This window comes from Scyliorhinus torazame, chromosome 25 (genome assembly GCF_047496885.1).
Source record: "Scyliorhinus torazame isolate Kashiwa2021f chromosome 25, sScyTor2.1, whole genome shotgun sequence".
NCBI lineage: Eukaryota > Metazoa > Chordata > Chondrichthyes > Carcharhiniformes > Scyliorhinidae > Scyliorhinus > Scyliorhinus torazame.
In genome coordinates, this window is record NC_092731.1 from 8382495 (window position 1) to 8400757 (window position 18263).

An 18263-nucleotide genomic window follows, 5' to 3' on the forward strand; every position below is an offset into this window, starting at 1 on the left:
CAGACGCCCTCACACACACGACGCCCTCACACACACGACGTCCTCACACACACAGACGCCCTCACACACAGACGCCCTCACACACAGACGCCCTCACACACAGACGCCCTCACACACACAGACGCCTTCACACACACACAGACGCCTTCACACACACACAGACGCCCTCACACACACAGACGCCCTCACACACACAGACGCCTTCACACACACACAGACGCCCTCACACACACGACGCCCTCACACACACGACGCCCTCACACACACGACGCCCTCACACACACAGACGCCTTCACACACACACAGACGCCCTCACACACACAGACGCCCTCACACACACAGACGCCTTCACACACACACAGACGCCCTCACACACACAGACGCCCTCACACACACAGACGCCTTCACACACACACAGACGCCCTCACACACACAGACGCCCTCACACACACAGACGCCTTCACACACACACAGACGCCCTCACACACACAGACGCCCTCACACACAGACGCCTTCACACACACACAGACGCCTCACACACACAGACGCCTCACACACACGACGCCCTCACACACACGATGCCCTCACACACACGACGCCCTCACACACACGACGCCCTCACACACACGACGCCCTCACACACACGACGCCCTCACACACACACCTCACCCCCTCCCACACACCCCACACTCTCTTGCGCACACACACACAAACACCAGACGCTCTCCCACACCCCACGCCCTCCCTCACAATCTGCACCCTCCCCCCACACCCTACCACAATTTACGCCCTCCCACACACCACGCCCTCCCACGCACACCTCACCCCCTCCCACACACTCTCGTACATACACATACACCAGAAGCTCTCCCACATATACACACGCATCAGACGCCCTCCCACACACAAACACATCAGATGCCCTCCCACATGCACACATACATACATACTTCAGATGCACGCACAGACACACACACACACTGCAGGCAAGAGAAGAGACAGAAATCCATGTAAAACAGTTTTCTAATCTGTAATTAGAAAATTTAAAAACCTTAAAAGTTCACCCTCTTGGCACAATTGAAAAAACACTTTTTAAACAGTAAATCTTATTGCAAATTAGTTACTCAAGAAAATAAGTTGCTGCATTCTTGAAAAAAATACTGTATTGTGTTACAAAAAATTACAATATAAATATCCTCAAACAAAAGCAGGCAAAGCAATTCAGTAGTCGCTCCATCCATCCATACCGATAATGCCAGACGCTGGCTCAGACAACCTCTGAGACACGTCTGCAATGAGCTGTTGGGATATTGAATTCCGGGGAACACGTCCGATTTCACACGGATGAACCTACCACATTTCCAAACCAATTTTTCATCCACCAGCCTTTTGTCTTTTTCTTTATAAATTGCAGTAGCCAGTTAAATCAAAGCAAGTCCCTTAAGCTGGGAAAACCATCCCTTGTGGGGACAGATCAGGTGTGGAATCGGTCTGGTATCTCCTAACCCGAATGGTGGGAAACGCGGTCAGCACCAGAAGCTGAATTCAAACCTACTGAGCCAAACCCTTGTACTGGAAGCTAATTAAATCAGAGGAGAAGGACCTCGGGAGAGTCAAACTGACCAAGGACTGCTCACCAATGAACAGACCAAACACAGAAGAGTGATTTCAAAGGAGACATAAGGCACCTTACGTGGGAGATTGATTGTTGTTAAAAAATTCCTTCTCCATTTTCTTTTCTTCCAATTAAGGGGCAATTTAGCATGGCCAATCCGCCTACCCTGCACATTTCTGGGTGGTGGGGGTGAGACCCACGCAGACACGGGGAGAACGTGCAAACTCCACACGGACAGTGACCCAGAGCCGGGATCGAACCCGGGTCCTCGGCGCCGTGAGGCAGCAGTGCTAACCACTGCCCCACCGTGCCTCCCCGAAGATCCTTTTTTATATTAACCCTTTAACCTCTGCAACAGAAAAGCTCAACAGCAGCAAATCCTGGCTGGAAGAAGAATGAGAGCAATTTCCGCGGCGTATCTGTGATTTCGGGATATTAAAAGCCAACAGGGATTCCTTGATAAAACAAGCCTCCGAATTTTACACTCTGGGTAGCTATCGCTCTCTGGGAATGTACAGCCTTTGAGTTCGAAGTCACACCCTTCATTGCTAAGAAAAATGTATTAGTTTGCAAAGTAAACTGTGCTAAACAGGAATAGATTCCTCCCTCGGCGAATTCTCCACACCTGCATCCGCATACAGAAAGTGCATCAGTAACTTCTTATACTTGGCAAGATTATTCTGAGGAAACCTGGGGAGTGTTTTTGCAACCTGTTTTTTTTGTTTGTTTGAGATGAAACAACATCAGAAAAAAAAAAGAAATGATCTAAATTAAGAGCCGGGAAATTCCAGCGTCGCAGTATTCACGCAGGAGAAATACAAACTTGCGCAACGTGGGTGGGTCCCCGGGCAACGCAGCACCTCAGGGTATCCCAGCACAGAGAGGTGTCGCCCCTCCCATCCCACTTCGTAGTGTTCACAGTTACTGCCCTCCTTTACTAAACTAGGGTGCATGCTTTGCAACATAGTGCCCACTATAACGTGCATTCTATTGCCCACATGCCTGATGTGATCTCAGGGTGCTAGTGCCTGCAATGCCAGCACTGGGCATTGAACAGAATAGGAGGTGGATCCACCTAAACCTGACGGCAGTCCTCTCTGCAGCCATGACTGCGCACGCATCCCCCCTACTTCTTTTCCTTCAACTTGGCCTACTGGTAAAATAGACGGCGTGACTTGTTCCCAGGTCAATCGCAGCCCGGAAAGGGCACCGAGTATTCGCGTTGTCGCTCTTGGCCTGCCAATTACCCAGCATTCTTTGCCAAAGGGTCAGAGGTTCATTTCACAGGTAGCACCCTCTCCCTCCCTCCCTCACCCCAATCCCAGATGCATGCTCCACACTGATACAGCCCCTACGTCTAACAGTGTTTAGATATCAAATCATGATCTAGAGGAAGTAGTCAATTCCAGTGTAAATCCTCTTAGTTGTTCTGTGTACAAACTACATTAAATCAACTCTTTTTAAGTTACATTTTACAAATCAAAAGTCTTGCTGTTCAGTAGTATTTATATTCCTTTGCGATTCTGCCCCCACCCACCCTCAGAAACAGCAGTGTCAAAGTCCAGAGTCAGAAGGTCCAGCTGAGACAGGTGGTCAGCAAGGCGACAACGCAACGCCGGCAGAAAGACATATCTCTCGGGACAGGAAACAATCCTGTTCACCTAAATGCCAAATGATTTATTTATGAGATATACGCTTCAAAGTTTAAAATCACAGATTCTTTTCTTCTCCCTCTGTTGCATCCCAGCAACATGCAGACTGCCAGCTCACTTTATCCGGTTCCCTCGCATCAGTAGTACAATGCAGGACGGATGGCCCGCCTTGCTCAGGAAGGGGTGTTTCAGTAACTCTGTCGCCAACGCCCGCTGGGAGGGGTCCCGTACCAACAGCCGGTCCAAAAAGCCTTTTAGTAAGGGAGAAACCTACAAGAGAAATGAGAGTCCGGGGTTCAGACATACTAGAATGAATGTAAGAATTTATTTGTATTTATTGCAGTAATATTTTAAAAGCCTGGTGTACACATATCTGCTGCAGTAATATTTTTCTTAAATCCTGGTTTAAAAGACTGACAGACTTTGTGGCTGTTAAAGGTGCAATTAAGATGGCGTAATGTGAGATCATCATTCTTCCAAACCATGTTTATATTTACCTTTTTAAAAATAAATTTAGAGTACTCAATTATTATTTTCCAATAAAAGAGCAATTTAGCGTGGCCAATCCACCTACCTGCACATGGTTGGGCTGTGGGGTGAGACCTACACAGACACGGGGAGAATGTGCAAACTCCACACGGACAATGACCCAGGGCCGGGATCGAACCGGGTCCTCAGCACTGGGAGACAGCAGTGCTAACCACTGCGCCACCTTGCTGCCCCCAAAAAGATGTCAAAAGATGACACCAAACCGGAGAGGTTACGTAAATACTGAGGAGACAGGGACACTTTTCCCTTGAAAAGTGGCTCGAGGGGTGAGCTGGTGGAGGGCCTTAAGATTATTAAATCTTACTGCAGATGTGATGTACTTAGATTTCCAAAAGCTGTTTGATAAAGTGCCACTCTAAAGGTGACAGCATTAGAGTTCATGATGAAGGGGGTAACATATTAACATGGATAGAGAATTGATTAATGAACAGGAAACAGAGTTGGGATGGTTTTGTGTTTGGGAATCTATAACGAGTGGAGAGCCACTGGAATCAGCACTGGGGCCTCAACTATTTGAAATCTAGATAAATAACTTGGATGAGGAAGCAAATGTATGATTGCTAAATTCACTGATGACACAAAGATAGGTAGGAGAGTAGGTTGTGAAGAGGACACAAGGAGGCTACAAAGGAATAGAGGGGGGTTAAGTGAGCAGGCAAAAAGCTGGCAAATGGAGTATAATGTGGGAAAATGTGAACTTGTCAACTTTGACAGGGAGAATGGAAAAGCAGCATTTTATTTAAATTGGATTTGATTTATTGTCACATGTACCGAGGTACAGTGAAAAGTATTGTTCTGCGTACAGTCCAGACAGGTCGTTCCATACATGAAAAAACATAGGACATACGTAAATACACAATGTAAATACATAGGAATTGACATTGGGTGAAGCATACAGGAGTGCAGTACTACTCAGTAGCGAAGATGTGTGAAGGGATCAGTTCAGTCCATAAAACAGTCGTTTAGGAGTCTGGTAACAGCGGGGAAGAAGCTGTTTTTGAATCTGTTAGTGCGTGTTTTCAGACTTTTGTATTTCCTGCCCGGTGGAAGAAGTTGGAAGAGTGAGTAAGCCGGGTGGGAGGGGGTCTTTGATTATGCTGCCCGCTTTCCCAAGGCAGCGGGAGGCGTAGATGGAGTCAATGGATGGGAGGCGGGTTTGCACGATGGACTGGGCTGTGTTCACGAATCTCTGCAGTTTCTTACGGTCTTGGGCCGAGCAGTTGCCATACCAGGCAGTGAAGGTACAGAGGGATCTGGGTGTCCTGGTATACCAATCACAAACCGTTAGTATGCAGCTACAGCAAGTGATCAGGAGGTTGGAATGTTGCCGTTTATTGCAGGGGAAATGGAGCTTGACCATTTTGAAATGTCTGTAACGCGTCTTTATTGTTTTGAAGCACCTCCAGAGTGTAGCATATATGTAGAGAACCTGAATATTACTGCACTTTGTGTGAGATGGGCATTTTGAAATGTTTATAATGTTTGTTCAAATATTTTACGAATAAAGTATATTTTTGCACCAAATAAAAATCTCAAAAGCCTGTGTGTGCCGGGCTGAGTCACAAATTTGGAACAGGATTTGTTCCCTGCACCTTCTCGATCGCTCCTCCTTCAAGGCTCTCTTTAAAACTCTGACCAAGATTTTGGTCACCTCTCTAATTGTGACCCAGCGTGAGATTTTGTCTGACAATACTCTTGTGACGTGTTTGGTTATGCTGTGGGCTGTTGAAAGCATTTTTTAAATATAAGAAAGTTAAGGGAGAGAACTCCTAAACTTTCCATTTGCCGATTGGCACACAGCTGCAAAGGCTGAAAGTTTAAAATGTATTATTCTTGCAAAATGCTTCCTCGCTTCAGTATGCTGAATGATTTATTTTGTTTGGGGGGGGGGGGGGGGGGTGCAGGTGGAAGAGGCACGCACCCGGGTAAACTTGACGATTGGCATTCTCTAACTTGTTCGGGCGAAAATGCAACGGAAGTTGATCGTGATCTGCCTCAATCAATCAGTCCAATTGTTAGCTGATTGTGCAAAGAGAAGTGGACTTTGCAAACACCGCTTCACCTCAGAAACAAAACATGACGCAGATCTCGCTCCCAACTCCAAGAAAAGAAAATGCAAACTTTAAAAACACTGGCAACAAATCGATTAGAATGCGCCACATTAGGGCAATTGCTCTGGATTTGTGCTCCAGGGTTTAAAAAGAACTCTCACTCCTGGAAGGCAGAATTTCTCTGGAACTTTCGGCAGTCTAGAAGGTTAATAATTACAAATTCCGGACTTCCGGTTGCGGCGATGACCAGCTAAGCCGCACGTTTCGGCGGCTCCAGCTTTGACGGACCTTCGGGCTATTTTAAGAGCCCCAACGGGAAATTTTTGCGACGAAACCCGGTGTGGGGTGAGGCAACAGGGAGACCCCCCCAGTGTGAAAGAAAAAGATCGGCGGCGGCGGCCAGATCACGGAGGATCCTCGAGGGCAGCGGCAGAAGGAAGAAAGGAACAAGATGGCGTCGGAGGGAGCCCAGGCGACATGGGGACCGGACCAGGATGAATTTTTAAGACCGTGTGTGGAGCTGCTAAAAAAGGAGGTGCTGGCCCCGATGTTACAGGCAATCGAGGGGCTTAAAGAGACACAAAAGGCCCAGGAGATAGAGCTCCGTGTGGTGGAGCAGAAGGTAACTGACAACGAGGACGAGATCCTGGGCCTAGCGGTCAAAATGCAGACGCACGAGGCGCTCCATAAGAAGTGCATCAAAAGAATTGAAGACCTGGAAAATAGATCAAGGAGAAAGAACCTCCGGATCCTGGGTCTCTCCGAGGGAGTGGAAGGAGCTGATAGTGGGGCTTATGTGAGCACGATGCTACGTTCGCTAATGGGAGCTGAGGCCCCCTCGGGCCCCTTGGAAGTGGAAGGGGCCCACCGGGTCCCTGCGAGGAGACCTAAGGCTGGAGAACCACCTAGGGCGATGGGCGTGCGATTCCACCGCTTCAACGACAGAGAGGTTGTCTTGAGCTGGGCCAAGAAGGTACGAAGTAGCAGATGGGAGAATGCGGTGATACGAGTGTATCAGGATTGGAGTGCGGAGGTGGCGAGAAGGAGGGCGAGTTTCAATCGAGCCAAGGAGGTGCTGCATAAGAAGAAAGTGAAGTTCGGGATGTTGCAGCCGGCGCGATTATGGGTCACGCACCAGGATAGACATTATTACTTTGCGACGTCGGAAGAAGCATGGACATTCATTCAAAAAGAGAAACTGGACCAGAACTGAGGGACTGCTGTTGGAGGGGAAACGACAATGCTGGTGTATAGAGGTGTAAATTGGGGAGGGGGGGTCACTGAGAAATGTGGGCGCCGGTGGGGGGGGGGAAGAGACACAGGCAGGGGATGGGGAATGGGAACGGGGCTGTAGGGGGAGCTGCGCCATAGGGGGCGGGACGGTTCTAGAAAGTACGGGGTTTTCTTTTTTCCCGCGCCAGAGACATGATGGCGGGAAGATAGGTGCAAGGAGGATGGGAGTCAAGTTGGGAGGATGGGGGGGGGGGGGGGGGGGGGGGGGGGGGGGGGGGGGGGGGGGGGTGTCAGGGAGAGAGCGGGAGAAGCCGGGGTCAGTTGAAGTCAGTTGACTTTCGGAAGCAATATGGGGGGAGTAACCATGCTAGATGGGGATCTAGCCGGGCACTCTGGCGACTGGATGCGGGACTATTGGCAGATGAGGGAGTCTGCGGAAGGGTGCGGGGATGTATTGAAAGGTACCTGGAGGCCAATGATGATGGGGAGGTCCGAGTGGGGGTAGTATGGGAAGCGCTGAAGGCGGTGGTCAGGGGAGAGTTGATCTCCATCAGGGCTCACAAGGGGAAAACAGAGGCCAAAGAGAGGGAAAGATTACTGGGGGAGATCTTGAGTGTGGATAAAAGATATGCAGAGGCCCCGGACGAAGGACTATATAGGGAGAGGCGAAGACTCCAGACGGAGTTTGACCTGCTGGCCACAGGGAAGGCAGAGGCACAGTGGAGGAAGGCACAGGGGATGAGATATGAATATGGGGAAAAGGCGAGTCGCCTGTTGGCCCACCAGCTTCGTAAGAGGACAGCGGCGAGGGAAATAGGGGGAGTTGGGGATGAAACGGGAACCACGGTGCGGAGAGCAGGGAAGGTAAATGAGGTGTTCAAGACCTTTTATGAGAGATTATATAGGTTCCAATCCCCGGAGGGAAAAGAGGGGATGCAGCAGTTTCTGGACCAACTAAGGTTCCCGAGGGTGGAGGAGCAGGAGGTGGCAGGTCTGGGGGCGCCAATTGGGGTGGACGAGGTGACCAAAGGGATGGGGAACATGCAGGCAGGGAAGGCCCCAGGACCTGATGGGCTCCCGGTGGAATTTTACAGGAAATACGTGGACTTGTTGGCCCCGCTGCTGGTAAGAACCTTTAACGAGGCCAGAGAAGGGGGGACCCTACCCCCGACAATGTCGGAGGCGACGATATCACTAATCCTGAAGCGTGATAAAGACCCGCTGCAATGCGGGTCTTATAGGCCTATCTCGCTCCTGAATGTGGACGCCAAGTTGTTGGCAAAAGTGTTGACAGTGAGGATAGAGGATTGTGTCCCGGGGGTGGTGCACGAAGATCAGACAGGGTTCGTAAAGGGGAGACAATTGAATCTCAACGTGCGACGGCTGTTGGGGGTGATAATGATGCCCCCAGCAGAGGGGGATGCAGAGATAGTGGCGGCAATGGATGCAGAGAAGGCATTTGATAGGGTAGAGTGGGAGTATCTGTGGGAGGTGCTGAGGAGGTTCGGGTTCGGGGAGGGGTTTGTCAGCTGGGTTAAATTCCTCTATGGGGCCCCAATGGCAAGTGTAGTCACAAATCGGCAAAGATCGGAGTATTTTCGACTACATAGGGGAACAAGACAGGGATGCCCTCTGTCCCCATTACTGTTCGCGCTGGCAATTGAACCACTGGCCATAGCGCTGAGAGACTCCAGGAAATGGAGAGGGGTGGTTAGAGGGGGAGAGGAACACAGAGTGTCACTCTACGCAGATGACCTACTGCTGTATGTGGCGGATCCAGGGGGGGGGGGGGGGGGGAGATGACAGAGGTTATGCAGATATTGAGGGAGTTTGGAGATTTCTCGGGATATAGGCTTAACATGGGAAAGAGTGAGATTTTCGTGATACACCCTGGGGACCAGAGTAGAGGGATAGGCGGCCTGCCGCTAAGGAGAGTGGAAAGAAACTTCCAATACCTGGGGATTCAGATAGCCAGGAGCTGGGGAACCTTACACAGACTCAATCTGACTCAGCTGGTGGAGCAAATGGAAGAGGATTTCAAAAGGTGGGATATGCAGCCGCTGTCACTGGCGGGCAGAGTGCAGGCGATTAAGATGATGGTCCTCCCGAGGTTCCTATTTGTGTTTCAATGTCTCCCTATATTGATCACTCAGGCCTTTTTCAAGAAAATAGATAGGAGCATCATGAGCTTCATGTGGGCAGGGAAGGCCCCGAGGGTAAGGAGGGGGTTCCTGCAACTAGCAGGGACAGAGGGGGACTGACGTTGCCGAACTTGGGCGACTATTACTGGGCCGCCAATGTGCCGATGATCCGTAAGTGGATGATGGAGGGAGAGGGGGCGGCGTGGAAAAAGCTGGAGATGGCGTCCTGTAAAGGAACGAGCTTAAAAGCGCTGGTGACGGCGCCACTACCGCTCTCCCCGAAAAGGTTTACCACAAACCCAGTGATGGCGGCAACATTAAGTATCTGGGGGCAATGGAGGCGACATAGGGGTGTGCTGGGAGCCTCGGTGTGGTCCCCGATCAGGAACAACCATAGGTTTGCCCCAGGGGAGGTTGGACGGAGGGTTCCAGAGCTGGCACCGGGCAGGAATTAGGAGAGTGGGAGACTTATTTATAGATGGGACGTTTGCGAGCTTGGGAGCGCTAGAGGAAAAGTATGAGCTGACTCCGGGGAATATCTTTAGGTATATGCAGGTGAGGGCGTTCACGGGACAACAGGTGAGGGAATTTCCGCTGCTCCCGACACAGGGGATCCAGGACAGAGTGCTTTCGGGGGTGTGGGTCGGGGAGGGCAAAGTGTCCGAAATATACCGGGAGATAAGAGAAGAGGGGGAGGAGCTGGTAGAAGAACTGAAAGGAAAATGGGAAGAAGAGCTCGGGGAGGAGATTGAGGAGGGTTTGTGGGCTGATGCCCTAAGCAGGGTAAATTCCTCTTCCTCGTGTGCCAGGCTTAGCCTGGTCCAATTTAAGGTGCTACACAGAGCACACATAATGGGAGCAAGGTTGAGCAGGTTCTTCGGAGTGGAGGACAGGTGCGGGAGGTGCGGGGGAAGCCCGGCGAACCACACACATATGTTTTGGTCATGTCCGGCACTGGAGGGGTATTGGAGGGGAGTGGCGGGAGTGATCTCGAAGGTGGTGAAGGTCCGGGTCAAGCCAAGCTGGGGGTTAGCTATATTTGAGGTAGCGGATGAGCCGGGAGTGCAGGAGGCGAAAGAGGCCGATATTGTGGCCTTTGCGTCCCTAGTAGCCCGGCGAAGGATTTTACTCACGTGGAAGGAAGGGAAACCCCCCGGCGTGGAGGCCTGGATAAACGAAATGGCAGGGTTCATAAAACTGGAGCGGATGAAGTTTGCGCTGAGAGGATCGGCTCAGGGGTTCTCCAGGCGGTGACAACCGTTCCTCGACTATCTAGCGGAACGTTAGGGGGGAAAATAGATAGCCAGCAGCAGCAGCCCAGAGGGGGGGGGGGGGGGGGGTGGTAAATTGTTTTTGTTCTAGAGGGGGTGAAGGGGCGGGGGGGAGCACTATTTCATGTTATTTTGTTAGTTCACTATTTTATTTAAACAATGTTATCTATCAGTTATCATGTTACCGTTTTTGTTGATTTGTAAGGGGGAAAAATTGTGTTTGAAACCTTTAATAAAATATATATTTTATAAAAATAATTACAAATTCCTGTCAATTCACCCAAGCGCTAAAAACACAGAACCTGCTTTTGTCGAGAGTATTGCTAATGGCTAGATTGTGACACATTTCTTTTAAAAAAAAAAGCTCCGTTCCTCAGTGTGTCGGGTGAAGCGTCTGCATGAATACATTGCACAACACGCTACCTTTTGACCGTTCTTCAACTTGGGAGGAAGGTTGTCCCGAATCATTTTCATGGCCTTAAGCGGCGGTTCATTGAAATATGGAGGTTCTCCATCGACCATCTCGATTACCATGATGCCCAGAGACCAGATATCCACCTGGAAACGAATTGAGGACATGAGTTAAACCATGCCCGGCACAAAGATAAAGCCGTTTCAATCTTCTCCCTGTCGTTGGCATGGCAGCTGGACAGAAAACTACTCCAATCTTTAACCCATTTTCAGACCGTGAGGCAACCATTAGACAATGATGCCTTTCTTAACTGGACGCAATCGGATAAACATTTCCAGCACGACTCCAGGTTTAAAAACAAAAACCTCCTTCTTCGCTTTCTCCCATTTTCTCAGAAACATAACCGGTCTTATCCTCAAAAACCCTTTATTTCCACCAGAATTTTTAATTTTTTAATAATCTTGATTGTCACAAATAAGCTTGCATTAACACTGCAATGAAGTTTTTAAAAATAAATTTAGAGTACCCAATTATTATTTTTATTCCAATTAAGGGGCAATTTAGTGTGGCCAATCCACCTAACCTGCACATCTTTGGGTTGTGGGGGTGAAACCCACGCAGACACGGGGAGAATGTGCAAACTCCACACAGACAGTGTCCCAGAGCCGGGATCGAACCGGGGTCCTCAGCGCCACAGTCCCAGTGCTAACCACTGTGCCACATGCCGCCCACTGCAATGAAGTTACTGTGAAACGCCCCGAGTCGCCACACTCTGGCGCCTGGTCGGGTACACAGAGGAAGAATTCAGAATGTCCAATTCAGCTAACAGCACATCTTTCGGGTCTTGTGGGAGGAAACCGGAGCACCCGGAGGAAACCCACGCAGACACGGGGAGAACGTGCAGACTCCGCACAGACAGTGACCCAAGCCGGGGATCGTACCTGGGACCCTGGCGCTGCGAAGGACAGTGCTAACCACTGTGCTACCGTGCTGTCCAATGACAGAAGTAACACAAGCAAGTTCTCATCATCTTGGATCATCACTTTACTCCAAGAACCTGAATCTCAAACTTTGCTCAGCCTTAGGTGCATCGTCAGCATCGTTGCTGGCACAACCTGACCATCAGAGGCTGCGATTCCCCCTCATCTTCCCAGAAACCTCATAATTGGAGACGCCCGCAGAGCAATACAGCCTCGGTAAAGTGGCTGCTCCTCGCGTACAAGTCTAGAAGGTCAAAGGACTATCTGACCGTAGAGAGCACCATCAAACCTGCACTCTGCCGACATCCGGGAGTGGGAGTCAACACTGATTCTTTCGCTAAGGTGGCAGGGAGGTTAAGAGTGTTCAACCACAATTGGCCCAACTCAGCAGAGGCCAGGGGAAAAATCTGAGTCTTCTTGGCCTGTTCAGCTCGCTGCTGCGGTATGTGGTCCATTTGCTCACTGAGGCACAGTTGAGGCCCGGTGCTCATAGGTTCATAAGATATAGGAGCAGAATGAGGCCATGAGGCCCATCGGGTCTGCTCCGCCATTCTATCATGGCTGATCTGTTCCTCATCTGCTACCTACAATGTTACAGACCAAGGGCTGGATTGCGAAATCAGCCACAGCATCTACTCCCTAGAACACATGATCTCGGAGTGGGAGTCGGTAATTTAGCCTCCCGAGCCTAACACCCTCAATGAGATCATGGTTGATCCCATCCTGGCCTCAACTCCACCGTCCTGCCCGTTCTCCATAACCCTTCAGTTCTGGGGTAGCGAATTCCACAGATCACAACCCTTTGGGAGAAGCAGTTTTCCCTCAAATCTGTTGTAAATTTGCTACCTCTTATTCTAAGATTATGACCCCTCGTTTCAGAATTCCCCACACGAGGAAGCTCGTATTTCAGTGTCAAGTTTAGATAGGCAAGTTGCAATTTCAGTAAATACGTGTATTGTTGGTTTCATTAACGATGAATGTCAAATCCACCATTTTTACAAACTTATTCTCTCATTCTATAATTCCCAAGAAGACAAAAGAAAAGACTGATTACGTTACCTCCGGTCCGTACGGCAACCGAGAGATCAACTCTGGTGCCATCCAGTAGGGGGTGCCCACCAGTGACTTGCGCCTCGGCACATCTTTTGAAACCTGAGCACAGAAGCCAAAGTCCGAGAGCTTCACCTTAAGAAAGACAAATGGACAGATTGAAAGCCAACTTGTAACGGCAGCAACTCTTACATTCTCTGCTTTCCAACCCGAGTCTGGCCCTATTCACTGGGCGGGGAGATTCCTTTTAACATCAAAGGCAATGGGGCAGTACTGCAGTGGTTAGCACTGCTGCCTCACGGCGCTGAGGACCTGGGTTCGATCCCGGCTCTGGGACACTGTCCGTGTGGAGTTTGCACATTCTCCCCGTGTCTGCGTGGGTCTCGCCCCCACAACCCAAAGATTGGCCACGCTAAATTTACCCCTAATTGGAAAATAAATAATGTACTTTTTTGTCTGCCCCTTAACATTTTAAATCAAGTTATTATCGGGAGGGATCACATCCCTTCAAAGCTTCACGTACCTCCCACTGCCCCCCACTCCAATTGTCTCCCTCCCTCTTGTTAGCTTACGTTTATTTCCATGGACACCATCCGTCAGTGAGCTCGATCCTGCCCGAGCCACCCTGAATGTGTGTGAACATCCCAGAAAGAGTCAGGAGGCAGGAAGCTAATCCAGGGTTTACTGGAACCCACCTCAATGAGCACACAGAGAGAGTAGTTATTTAAAAATAAATTTAGAGTATCCAATTTTAGATATTTTTTCTAATTAAGGGGCAATTTAGCGAGGCCAATCCACCTACCCTGCACATCTTTGGGTTGTGGGGGCGAAACCCACGCAGACACGGGGAGAATGTGCAAACTTCACACGGACAGTGACCCAGAGCCGGGATCGAACCCGAGTCCTCAGCGCCGTGAGGCAGCAGTGCTAACCACTGCTGCCCTCACAGAGAGAGTAGTTATCCTAGGGCAGTCCGGTGACTGTACTCGCGATACAGCTCAGGTCTGGAGGGCTGCACATTTACTAACGGAGGCAAAGGGAGCCAGGTTCACATTTGAACCCAATATTGGGAAACCGATAGGTTGACTGGTTTCTCGCTCGCCTATAAACGCAACGAAAAGTGGAGGCACAAACATGCCGAACGATTGCCACTGATCAGAAAAGATTATACCACTGGATTAATTTGTTTCTAATTTGTTTTTTTAAATTTAGAGTACCCAATTCATTTTTTTTTTCCAATTAAGGGGCAATTTAGCGTGGCCAGTCCACCTACCCTGCACATCTTTGGGTTGTGGGGGCGAAACCCACGCAAGGGGAGAATGTGCAAACTCCACACGGACAGTGAGTGACCCAGAGCCGGGATTGAACCTGGGGCCTTGGCGCCGTGAGGCAGCAGGGCTAACCCTCTGCGCCACTGAGCTGCCCTAATTTGTTCTAATCTTGAAACAACCGAAATATTAACAAAACTAAAAGCACTTCAATTTTATATCCCTGTAATTTAAAAAATTGCTAATTTCCAACCTCCTGCAAGATGGGATATTGTAAGAGATTTTGTTACATCGCTCAGTGCAGTACCTTCTACCGCCAGAAAGGGGCATACCTACTCCACAAGATGAGAATTGTCTTCACAATGCAGGGCCACTATGATTATTAATTACTGAATTCACAGCGTTTCTTAGTTACAAAGGAGAAGGTAAGAAAGCCTGTGCATGCAGGAGAAAAGGCGCACAGGGGAGAGCGAGCACGTGAAGGTGAGTGAGGGGGAGCAAGTGAGGGGAGAGCGGCCACATGGGAGAGGGGGCCGGGAGTGCGAGAGCAATGTCCAACTCTATTACCAAATAATAATAATAAAAATAAATAATCTTTATTAGTGTCACAAGTCGGCTTACATTAACACTGCAATGAAGTTACTGTGAAAAGCCCCTAGTCGCCACATTCCGGCGCCTGTTCGGGTACACTGAGGGAGAATTCAGAATGTCCAATTCACCTAACAAGCACGTCTTTTGGGACTTGTGGGAGGAAACCGGAGCACCCGGAGGAAACCCACATGGACACGGGGAGAACGTGCAGACTCCACACAGACAGTGACCCAAGCCGGGAATCGAACCTGGGACCCTGGCGCTGTGAAGCAACAGTGCTACCACTGTGCTACCGAGCCATCCCTCTCAATTGCATGCAGGGTAAACATGATTTATAAAGTGCCAAACCAGCTATAACATGGATAGATTAGGTGAATCACAATGTTTAAATAATTCTGAAAAGGCGCCGTTTTAGATTCACACATCCAATCCTGCCAGCCCTGCCCACGAAACCCAATTAATGAGCATCACACCTACCCTTCCGTCATGCGTTAAGAGAATGGAGTCGCTCTTGATGTCCCGGTGGATCACCCCCTGCGCGTGCAGGACGGTCAGCCCCTTGAGGACAGACAGGCAGACGGTTGCTATCTGCTCCTCGTTCATCCTGCAGCACAGTATTAACAACATTCATTATCATATAATTGCTGCTTGCATTCTCTGCACAAGATTCGTGGCCTCGTCAGGAGCAGCACACGCTGGGCCAATTATACCCCTTTGCCGCGATAATAGGATAAGAGACATTGCGAAATTTGTTGCAGCCAAAATCTAACAACAAAAATAACAAAATGCAGCGTAAATTTAAGTGGAAAAGATTAAAGGTTTTATGACAGAGAGAGCACATCTTCATACTTGTCCAGAACTGAATTCAGTAGCGCAAAGGGCACTTTTAAAAGAAATCCAACAACTTTAGCTTTAAATGTCCCATTAGATTTGTTAATGTGCAATGTGTTCTCCTGGTATCTGGTGCTCTAAGTTAAATAACACATCAGTGTTTCACATCATTATTTCTGGAATGCATTGACCTGTTAAATGCTGTTAAAACAAATGATTTAGAATGTATGGACCTTTCTAATTCCTCTCCTTTAATAGAATCATTAATTACAGGCGTGCTTTGCCCAAGCTGACTCTTTGACTGGCAATTAGTTTCACTTTTCTCCCCACCTCGGGGGCCATGGACCAACTTCAAATGATCTCCGCCAACTTCCTGCCCCCGTCACTCAAATACCCGCTTGGAGGAGGCATGCAAGGTGATCTTTCTCGCCCTGTGCTGCAGCATCGGAATTCGGTGCGGGAAGTAGCTCTCCCAAAACACATCATCAGGAGTCGGGGGGCTGTTGGGGGGGGGGGGGGATCACAGAAGCGAGCCGCCATTGTACCACAATAAAGCCACACATATTAGCATCAGTGAGTGCAGTGCTGGCAGGTCCCTGCATTAAGCCGCCACGTCAGTGTATGACCTATACCTGGTGTGCGTTACGATGTCCGTTAGCGCCCCTCCTTCCAGGAATTCCATCACTACCCACAGCTCATCATCTACCAGGTAACTATTATACATTTCTACAACGTTTTCGTGATGGTAGTCCCGCATTATCACAACCTGCAGAGGAACAAAAGGATGCCTGTGACTTGTTACTGCAGGGAGAAAAGCCGCGTATCTCAGGCAGGGAGCTCAGTTACAATCTGACAAAGCCATCTCCCTCTCTCTCTGAAGATTTATCATAGATCATAGATCATAGAAGGCATTTAAGGCTTGTAAAACATTTTATAGATTGCTATAGTTACACAGATGGCCGTGTAATCCTCCGTTTCAGGGCAGCCTTGCTTTCATCAGTTTTAATCAGACAGCCGCAGCATTTTGCATCAAACAATTTTTAAACGTGGATTGTCATAAACATCAATGCAACACACGGTAACATCAATTACTTACTAATTGCCACACACAGCACTGTAATGAAATACCTGCCCCCTAGCACCATAGGCTTACAGTTGCGTAGAGTTTGTGATATGGGCAGCAGAGTGTTTAGCACTGTTGTTTCACAGCGCGAGGGTCCCGGGTTCGATTCCGACCTCGGGTCACTGTCTGTGCGGAGTCTGCACGTTCTCCCCGTGTCTGTGTGGGTTTCCTCCGGGTGCTCCAGTTTCCTCCCACAGTCCAAAGATGTGCAGGTTGGGCGGGGGAGTGGGCCTAGGGCAAGGTGCTCTTTTGGAGGGTCGGTGAAGACTCGATGGGCCGAATGGCCTCATGCACTACAGGTTCATATAATTTGGACTGGCAACAGCTCAAATCTGACCACATAAAAAGAACTCAAAAAATCTGTTAATGTCCTTCAGGGAAGGAAGGTGCAGGTCTGAGCCAACATTCCCAAGGCGTGTGCAGCAACTGGCCCAAATGGTCAACTTTCCTGCTCCACACAAGCCTATTTCATCCAACCCGTACATGTTTATCGAGTTCTTCTTAAATGTATTTATACTAGGGCAGCACGGTGGCGCAGTGGTTAGCACTGCTGCCCCACGGCAGCCCTGGGACACTGTCCGTGTGGAGTTTGCACATTCTCCCCGTGTTTGCGTGGGTTTCGCCCCCACAACCCAAAGATGTGCTCAGGTGCATTGGTCACGCTAAATTGCCTCTTAATTGGAAAAAAATTAACTGGGTACTCTAAATTTATTTTTAAAAAGAAACAAAATTAGGAAAAAATGAAAAAAAGAAAAAGAACAGAAAGAAAAGAAAGTGGATCCTCTTGTGCCAGTCCAGTCCCAGAGCTGGGCCCCACAACAATGTTCATTAATGCCCGAGACCGAGGACTACGCTCTCATTATCCATGGTAAGATCAGATAAAGTTCAGAATGGTGCCAAAAGCAATTAACATGGTCCCACTCTTTAAGTTCTATTTGTATGCAGGGCCCAACCTCTGAATGGGTGTGGGGGTGAGGGTGGGGGTGGAGGGTTGTGACTCTGTTTATTTCAAGATAAATCCCCTTCCACTAATCACTAAATCAAACAGCGGGTGGTTCAATTAGTGGTCACGTACTGAGTTAACTCACCTCAGACAGGACGTCAGTAACTGCTGCAAGTGTCTGCAATGTATCTAGGCTGGGGCAGAGTGGGGCAGAGAGTGCATAAGCAATGATTCCCTCCCCAGTGGTAATCCAGTGACACCTGCTAGCAGTGAGTGAGGATCTTGTTGGGCTCTGATCCTCCCACGGTCGAATAGTCTACAGCCTCTGAACTTAAAAGTTAAAAAATTCAGAAATAGTCTTCGGGGGAGGGGGGAGGGGGGTGGGGGAGGCATTATTCCCCATCTGGACCTTGCGACACCTCGTCAACACCAGGAGAACATTGAGGTAAAGGGAACAAGCGCAGGAAAAAAAGCAAGAATCATTGATTACTCTTACCTGCAATTCACTCAAAGCTCCACACTCGTGACTGTGGTTACTATGCAGATTAGCGAG

At 49.3% G+C, this 18263-nt stretch overlaps 1 protein-coding gene across 7 annotated transcripts in view; it reads right to left on the reverse strand.

The window, feature by feature from the left end:
- Nucleotides 1-1005: 1005 nt before the first annotated feature.
- Nucleotides 1006-18263, reverse strand: part of pak4 (p21 protein (Cdc42/Rac)-activated kinase 4) — a 164899-nt gene continuing 147641 nt past the window's right edge. For all 7 annotated transcript variants that reach the window (XM_072489946.1, XM_072489942.1, XM_072489943.1 and 4 more), the window contains 5 exons: nucleotides 16277-16410; nucleotides 15291-15417; nucleotides 12964-13089; nucleotides 10936-11070; nucleotides 1006-3537 (listed from right to left, as the gene is read on the reverse strand). In XM_072489946.1, coding sequence (XP_072346047.1) covers nucleotides 3382-3537; nucleotides 10936-11070; nucleotides 12964-13089; nucleotides 15291-15417; nucleotides 16277-16410 — 678 coding nt within the window. In that variant the 3' untranslated portion in view covers nucleotides 1006-3381. The remainder of the gene's footprint in view (nucleotides 3538-10935; nucleotides 11071-12963; nucleotides 13090-15290; nucleotides 15418-16276; nucleotides 16411-18263) is intronic.